The sequence below is a fragment of the Corvus moneduloides genome, chromosome 1, assembly GCF_009650955.1.
Source record: "Corvus moneduloides isolate bCorMon1 chromosome 1, bCorMon1.pri, whole genome shotgun sequence".
Lineage (NCBI taxonomy): Eukaryota > Metazoa > Chordata > Aves > Passeriformes > Corvidae > Corvus > Corvus moneduloides.
Genome location: NC_045476.1, coordinates 34,448,557 through 34,457,779, shown reverse-complemented (window position 1 = coordinate 34,457,779; position 9,223 = coordinate 34,448,557). Strand labels below are relative to the sequence as shown.

Sequence of the window (9,223 nt, the reverse complement as noted above, 5' to 3'; positions counted from 1 at the left end):
CCACCACTACAGGGTCGGGCAGCAGCCTGTCCTTATGTGGGATTAAGTGATGCTGGAACTACACCTGGTGAGTACCATTACCCAGGTAGCTGTTCTCCAGCAGTGCTCTGATGGAACAATCACACATTTCTTCTACCCCAAGCCCACAAATATTTGCACTGCCCAAAATGGGCATCCCGGCCACTCTGAATCCTGGTCTAGATGAAATGGTAACTGCTCTCTCAAAGCTTTCAGGATTTATCCTGAGAATGTCTCCCAGACTGCTGTTTCCACATTCTTGCTCACCCTGAGAGTTTCCTGTTTCTCTTTCTGACTTTTCATTTTTCTAAGTTTTGTGTTTATTTAGTTCTAGTAGCTCTCTTTCACATCTTGTTCTTCCTAACACTGTTCTTAATAGGAGAGACGCCTCTCAAAGGGAACCATCCTCTCATCCACAGCAGAAGGTGGCTGACTGATGGCAGGAGCAATGCTAGTTCAGCCCTGCTGAAATACTGTTTTTATGTTATTGCTCACAAAACCTTATGTGCTGCCTATCGTGTTTGAGTAGGGATGACTCCAAGTGAAATCTAGAACTGTAGTTGAAAAATAAACTGGACTAACATTTTTCTGTTTAATTTTTGGTCAAGAATCTGCATTTGAATGTCTCTACAAAAGATGTGACTCAAAGTCTTCCTCTTTTTAGGGAGCTGCCAGGTACTAATGATACGTTTCGAGGCCTGCATTCATGCTTTTGGTTCAGGAATAATTTCCAAGGCCCACTGGCTTCTCTACATCTTTTTTTAACAGCAGGAACTCTTAAGTTGCTTTTCACATATGCATATGGCTTGTTTTACTTACAATATTTAAACAGTGAGAAATCTCCTCTGAGTTCTTGATGATCCAATAACATGTTAGAGTGAAATCCCTTTAACTCTGCTAGACCCTTTGTTATTTTGGAACATTTAGCTTAATTATTAGACATAAAGCAAGTTTGGGGAAAAGTGTGTGTATAAGGAAAAAAATCTCTGCTCAGGTGCACATTTCTTTCCCAAATCCCAGTAACAGGTGGTAGTTGTACAGCTCAGGTAATCACTGCCCATCTGGGCTTTAAGACTGACCAAATTGTGGTCAGAGATAATCCTGACTAGATCTGTGGGTTTGTTCTACCTGTCCCAGCACACTGATGCTCAGCATCCCTGACAGCTCAGCAGCTTTTCCAGTGGTTCTCTCTGCACGATGAAAAGGACATTAGAAGTTGCACGTATGAGATTGCTGTCGCAGTGAAGCAAAAAGAAAGGCTTGTTCCTTCCTGTGTGTGGGCTGAGAAAACCCTCAGCTATCTTGGTCAAACAGGTCAAAGGCTGTTTTTTTCACTCTGCTTATGTATGACGAATGCTACAGCTGCATGAAATAGCACATTTGAAGTCAAAAACCAAGAGATTATAAGGTAAAATTCAAATATTTTATTGCTATGAATAGTGAAAAAATTGTAATCTATTTCCAAGTGATATGAAATGTTGGCATTAAACTGTAATTATGCTGTTTAGAACAACTAAAACTTGTACATTCTCAAAGCCACTTTGAAATATTAAAAATATACGTTGGAAAATTAATTGGTTTGTAAAATTTTTGGTATAGCAAAGTTTCTGGGAAATTTCTTGTGCTTGTCTTGTAATATTAGACAGGTAAACAATTCTAAACATTTATAAGGTCATGAATTTTAAAAGGAGGTGAACAGAAAGGTTTATACCAATCTTGACTTTCTAAAGATGCTTTTCCTGATGCTTCATAAATAAGAAGTTCCTCTGAAAATGTTTTGCAGTTGCAGTCTATCACTTTACAGATAAGTGCAAAGAATTAAGAATTGCTGATTAAAACAAGGTTACTGATTTCAAAGTTTAAAGGAATCAGGAGAGAAGACGCTGTTTTTTAAGAGATAATTTTTCAGTTTTGATGTTGTTCTTTCAAAACTCTTTTTAATATAAAGCTAAATTTCATTGAAAAAGTATGTCTCTACCCTGCATACTATCCGTGTATACTTGTACAGAAATCTATCTGTATGCAAGGCTGCATCTTGAGTTAAGTCTAAATAAGAATGCAGCTATATGTGGCTATGTTCAACAAGTGCCAAAAGAATTATATCTTTCAGAAGATCATTCCTAAAATAATTTTTAGCTTTTCTTCACTTTTCATAGTAGAGTAGCTCAAGGGAATTTCTGTAGGAAAAAGGCTCGCAGATGAAGCCAGAAGATACTGAATTTTCATCTGCAGAACTTTATTTTCAATTTGATCCATAGGTCTAGAAAAAAGCTGTTGCTACCTCAAAAGTATTCTGTACCCACCCAGCAAGATGCTAAAAAGGTGGATCAGGTGTCATCATAGAGTAGCCACACGATAGCTACAATATTTCACATTTCAGCATTTTCCCACCTTCAATTTTAGCTTTATAACATGAGTGCAGATAAAACTTGCACAATTTATGAACAAGCAGTGTCTTCATTATTTCAAATGGCTGAACCTAGAGGCAAATAATTGAAAAACAAAATCCTAGAATGCAGTTTAGTAAATCAAAATCTCATTCATACTTAGATAAAACATGGCTTTAATACTGAGAGGCATGGGTTACTGCTGTCATATGCAATATGACAACAGTTATAAAGTTGTATACTACATGGGATAACATAATTTCAGACACAATTCAGTACCATGTCTCTTCATGAACCTATGACATTCCAGTTAATAATAAAGGAAGTAACAAAGAAAACGTGTAACTCCTATTTTTCTTTCTCAGTAAACTTCAAAAGAGGAGTTTATGATGATGCTTAATAGCTCCATAACCCAACAGAACCATTCGTCCAACGACACACCGCTGGACTCCTCAGAGAAGCTCCGCGCTGTTCTGATAGTCCTGTACATCATCAGCCTGGCTGGTGGCACCCTCGGGGTCATCATGATGTCCCGACAGTTGTTTCAAAGGAGATCACAATCTGTGATGACCCTTATGATCATCAGCCTCCTGGTGCTGCACACCTTCCTGCTCCTCAGCATCCCTTTCCGCCTCAGCTATTACGTTCTGGGGGAGTGGAAATTTGATACGTTTGCATGCCGGCTCGCGAGCGCCATCATCTACCTGCACATGTATGCCACCTTCGCCTTTTACGTGGCCATCATCGTCACCCGCCTCCTCCGCCTGGAGTTTCGGAAGTGCTACACTACAGCCTGGGTGGGGGCTGCCTGGCTGGTGGGAGCGCTGGTGATCGCTCCTGTTCTTCTCTCATACTATGGCACCTCGAAGCCGTACAAGCCATCCGAATGCTTCCAGTTCCACAGGGAGTTACTAGAGGCTCGCATGGTGATGGCAAACTACTGCCTGATTGGGATTTTGGTGGCAGTGTGTGTTGTGCTCACTGCAATCCAGCTGACTGTGATCTATAGAGTAGCTGTGAAGTACTGGCCTGACATTAACTCTCATGTGGAATTCAGGGCTCAGGCGAAGAGTTTCTTCTTCATCTTGGTAACATTAGTCTGCTTTATGCCTCATCATATATTCAGAGTATATTATATCCAAAACTACAACCTTGATAAAGACCATAAACTACTCCTATACAATGAGGCTTTTTTAGCTTTAACAACAATGTGCTGCTTGGATATGTTGTGCTTCATAGCAGGAATAGCCCACTGAACTGTGAACTACCAGGAAGTCCAGCTGCAGTGTGTCAATACTGGATTTTGAAAGAAATAAAACTGTGTTGGGATTTTCCTGAGCTAGGAGGGCTGGTGAGTTTATGGCATGTCTCTACAGGTCTACAACTTTGTTTGGTTTTTACAGACCAGTAAGATTCTTCTTTCACAATCTACCCTTTTTTATCTTCTCTCTAAAAGGCAGACACACACATGTGTCTTACTCTAGTCTTGACCCAAGTGTCATGCCCTGAAGCTTCATTAAGATTTTCCTCAACTGTCCTTCTCTAGCAATTGCAGCACAAGTATCCATTCCTTTATATTTTTTTCCTCGAAGTGTCTCAAAATAAACACAACCCACTGCGGCCAATAAGTTGTCTTTTCTGAAGATCTAACAACTTCTTCTGGCTATTGTGATACTGAAGGGAAGAGATGGAAGAAGGAAATTCCTTTACAGGGTATTTGTACTAGAGATTTTAGGTAGCAAGGACATAAACTCTATTCAAATGACAAGTAGTCACAGAATCAGAGAATGGGTCAGGTTGGAAAGGACCACAGTGGGTCATCTGGTCCAACCTCCCTTTGTATAATTCATACAAAGCATATATAAAATTAAATTATATGAAAACTAATCATTATCACAACTTCACCTTTACTTGTGTCATTCCAAATCCACAAGCAGCTCACTGAATTGTGATAATTATATATTTAGAGTTAATGAAAGCAGAACAGGATCCAAAACTTCTGCCTTATATCACTCTCTTATATCTCTCAGGACTAGACCTGCTTGTTATTTCTTAGGTCCATTGCAGCCAAAAAAGTTGCTGTGGTTCCATAACTGGATCTGGAATTCAATTGAGGGGAAGGATCAGACACTCTCTAGGACAGGGAAATATTTTATCAGCCTTCAAAAACCTTTGATGTCTCATCACTTTCAGTTGTCTGGCTATTTATTATCAGACGCCATATTTTTTCCATTTACACATGTAACAGAACTAGAATAAACTTACTGAACAGTGCTTAATCAGTTCAGCATATTCTTGTGCATGTATATACAAATTTGTTCTGAAGTATATCTTTTCTCCATTAGAGAGATTATACTCTTTGGGAATCACATCCGTTCTGGAAATATCTGTTTTATCTTCATGATTTAAAAGTTCTTTTTAATGATTCATTCTTCCTGCTCTGCTCAGTGCAGACAGTCTCTAACCCTTCTGCTGAAGACCCCACTGTTGTTTGCTGCATCCCAGCAGCTTGAGGCCAGATTTCTCCCACCCCAGACTTCTAGGAGTTACACAAGGCTACACTTCCTCCTTCACAGCCCTGTAAGTTCCCATAATTTTTTGTCTGGCAATCTCTGCTGCAGAAAGTGCTATGATCCCTGGGTTCAAATGGATTAAAGCTTGATTTGGGAGGATTATAAAGTACACTTAAAAAGTAATGCTACTAATACTTCAGATTGATGACATTTCTTTGAATGAAAGAACATACACCTACTCTGTCAATCCTGAATAAATGTTTTTGCCTTGACATTTCCATAAAAAAACTTTGTTGAAAACTCCTGATCATTTCAGGATCCTTTCTGCCTCTTAAAATGTGTGAGGTGTCCATGGTCCAGCAGCAAGTCCCGAAATTTGAATCCTGGTCTTATGGCTTCCTCTAGGGTTACCAGGTCCACTCCTGCTCAAACAATAGATTGATCAGCTCATGATTTTCAAAGACAGCAGGTAGACCTAGAGTTCAGTATCAGAGAGATGAAGTGCGAAGGGACAGATTTTAAAGTTGGATCTACCAAAGCCTTTAGAAAAACTGGCAAAGCTGCAGGTTTTGCAACAAGTACAATGTTTTTCCCTTACTGTACTGCTGGGGCTAAATAAAATATCTGTTCCTTGAAGAAATGTCCTGTGTCACTGCCTATTCTCACTGACCAATGTTTTTAAGGTGACCTACCCGGTAAAGATCAGAGTCATCTGACCTTGCTTGTGAGTTTGCTGATGATCTATCAGTCCACCATAATGCTGTGCAAGTCTGGGGGAGAAAAAGGGAAATTACATGCATGTCCTTAGCCATGTGAACAAATCACGCCTTGATGGCCTTGCCTTTGCTATTGCCTGACATATTTTACCTGTGCCTGGCTGTGTACCTTGCTGAAATAACCCTGACCCACTGCCTTGACTTCCTGGTGTGATGCTGAAGCTGTGTTGCCCATCACAGCTGGCTGGTAACTACTGGCTGCTGGCTGGCACTGGGCCTGCCCTGCTTGCCCTGCCTGGGCGCCATGAGGCTGCATGCAGCACCAACTCTGGCTGGAATGGAGTGAACTTGCACAGCATCAAGGCTTTCTCTCTTTCCCACTCTGTCCCACCGTGGGTAGGCTGTGGGCAGACAAGACAATGGGAGAGCAATGTGTAGATCTCACTATGGTCTTCTTAATTCAGAGGATAATGGATTAAGCATTGATGTCAGTGTTGTTACATCTAAGACTCACATTAAAGTGATGGAGATAAGCTCTATTCAATATCCAGTCCCCTGCTGAGATCTTTAAAGCACTTTAAAAACTGGTTAAAATAAAAAATGGTCACTCTTTAGAAGGATGGTCTAAGAACTAAATCCTGAAAGGACAGTAATATTGAGCTCAGATTGCAGGGTACAATTACTTACTATGAATTATATAATGACATACCCTGGAAAACAGTTAAAAATGTTGATTTGAATGCCATTTGCAGGACACAAGTAATTCTGGAGATAATTATAGACGTTAATAATTGCTTTCACATCAAAAGATCATGTAAAATTGTAACCCATTTAGTCACCCCACTCATTTTTAATGTTATCCAACGAAGACTGGGAAAATCCTCAGAGATTCTGGAGAAAAGAATATCAAACTTCTAGGTGTATCTTCCATTGTTGTTCTCTGCATTAAGTTCTGTATAAACAGAGCAGGCAAGCAGACCAAAACCAAAATCCCATTTGTATTCCTGACTTCCTAAGTTAGTTTGATGGAAAGCTATAGGTGGTTCTTACCACACAAATGGTCGTGCTCACTGCTGTCACAGCTACACTGCTACTAGTAGCCTGTTCCTACCTGACTCGAGCATATCCTTTTCAACAGTGCTGAGGGTGATGCACAAGAGACATATCTGGTTTTAATTCACATCTTCTTTCTGATTCATCTGTTCCTTGTGCCTCCTCACAGAGAAAGGTCATACTGATGATGTTGTCAGATGGACATGCCCCTCTGCAAACAAACAGAAGGAACAGATGCATTAGCAAATAAACAAAGACGCACTCCCACTCCCTTTTTTTTCTTCTTCCCTCAAGCAATGACACGCTTAACAATAACAGATACTGTCATAACTACCTCTTTTTTTTTTCCTGTGTCAACCCTAAACCTAAAACTACAGTACAGTCCTTGCCTTTTATCACATACATTCCAGTTTGGGGCTTTGAGTGCCACCATGAGCCACAGAGCAGCTATCTGGCATACAGAGCAGAACTACATGTGGGTAACACTATGAAAGAAATTGAAAATTGCTTTATCCATAAGCACATGGGTGAAAATATCGCAGAAAAGCTACAGGAGGGCAGCATTTGTTGCAATGATTGTTGCACAAAGAATAAATATCAGACAAAACTAAACCCAAAGAAATAATGAAAAAAATAATTTTAAAAAATATCAAAGCTACAAAAGACCAGCAAAAAAAACCCCCTACAATTTCTTCATGCCTTCTTTACTACACTGTTTTCAGCTGTCAGTGAGAAGCCACATACTAAATCCATGGTAAGTCAAGACCATGTGCTGTCACACAAAGGGTATCACTTAAGTTGTACAGAAGCATCTCGTTCATCAGCCAACAATTGTGTGATCAGACCGACAATCACAGGACAAGAGCCGCAGCTCAGGAAGAGGATGCTGATGTTGTACACGATGAAAGAGTTGCAGCTTCCGACTCTCTTGGGACTGAGATGGCATCCCTGCCTGCAGGAGCTCTCCTGTTTACAATCATTTATGGAAAACCACGCAGGAGCACCGAGGTACATGTAGAAACACACAAGCAGACTTGCACACAGCAGAAGAGGGGAAAGCTGGGCTCCAGACGAAGTAATTTTCTTTCTGACAAGGAAAGATGTGTTGGGGGTTCTCAGTGCCTTAATGCTAGCAAGAGAGTAGTGCTAGAAACAGCTGTCTGCTTTTATGTCCTGGCAGGCAAGGATGGAGATGATGAATGTGTCAGAGGAAAGAAGGTTGCAGGAGATAGAGTAGAAGGCATTGACTTGCATGATGATTTTTTCATTCATGATTTCTCTCAAATATTTGGAAAGGCTGATCTGTGCTTTCCAAGACATAGTACTGCTGCACAAAACACCTTGTAAGTTCTAAAACTCCTTGGAAATAAATTGCATTAATCTTTTGAGCCACAAAATTTAAAAACCACTATGAAAAGGTAGAACCTTTCTATGATCTTAAAAAATAGCATAAAATGCATGCTGCTTTATTTTCATACTCTGCTTGGCAGAAGTATCAAACCCAGTGACGCATCTTACATTAGCACACCACTACAGTTTACTCAAAGATGTGATAAAAAAATCCTTCAGCCACATTTTTTAATAAATCCGCTTCCTGTAGCAATTCTTCCTCTCTCATTTTCATATCCTCTATCCGTGGAAACCCCCTCTGAAATGTTGCAATATGGAAACCAGCAGGTGAAAAGGCCCCCTACTAGGAAAAAGCTGGAAGAAAAGGGGAATTTTCACAAGCTCCACATTTTGTTTTTCCATTGGCATAATCATTCCAGCCCCCTTTCCAAAACTTAACCTATGTGGGTGATGGCTTGTGTATCCTGGATGAAACAAATGAAGAAACAAATTGGGAAAGAGGCTTTTCTGCAATGAGGAACACTAAGATGACTCATGGACTCATCTCCTGCTCCTGGTGTCTCTCTCACTGTCCTTTGCTGTGAAAACATGAAACATCAGGGCTCATGCTGGTGGTGCTGGTCCATAAAAGAGGCTGTGCAACACCAGTCACCAGGCACTTTCCTGCTTTAGCTCTACTGCTACCTTCTACAGTTACCCTAAAAACATTCCTATCTGTAACAAGGCACTTTTCTTTCCCCCTAGCCCATAGAACCTTTCAAAGGAGAAGTAAAGTTGCAGACAAATGACATGTGAAAACTGCCTTTTTTTCATCTCAAATTTCCCCCTTCCCTCGACATTTTACCCGCCAGCTCCCTGAGAAGAGTAACATCAGCAGAAGTTAAAACTTTTTAAAATTTTAGGCTAATGAACAAAATTTCTCTGTGCAACTTATGTTCCACCTTTTGCTTTGTAAAAAATGATCATATCTAATGACTTACTTCGTGTGTGTGGTTTAGCCCCAGATGGCAACTAAGTACTGCACAGCTGCTTCCTCCCCTTCCTCCCCTTCCCTCACCAGCAGGATGGGGAGGTGAACTAAAAAAAAGGCAAAACTTGTGGGCTGGGATAAACATGGTTTAAAAATTAAAATAAAGTAAAATGTAATAATAGTTATAATAATACAAATTATGATAATAAAAACAAT

The 9,223-nt window shown here is 40.2% G+C and overlaps 1 protein-coding gene across 1 annotated transcript; it reads left to right on the top strand.

Moving 5' to 3' along the window:
- The first annotated feature begins 1,271 nt into the window (after positions 1–1,271).
- LOC116442199 (probable G-protein coupled receptor 141) lies at positions 1,272–5,534 on the top strand. The gene is made up of 2 exons (XM_032104926.1): positions 1,272–1,426; positions 2,771–5,534. The coding sequence occupies exon 2, from the start codon at positions 2,792–2,794 to the stop codon at positions 3,659–3,661; it is 870 nt and encodes a 289-aa protein (XP_031960817.1). The 5' UTR covers positions 1,272–1,426; positions 2,771–2,791; the 3' UTR covers positions 3,662–5,534.
- The last annotated feature ends 3,689 nt before the right edge of the window (positions 5,535–9,223 follow it).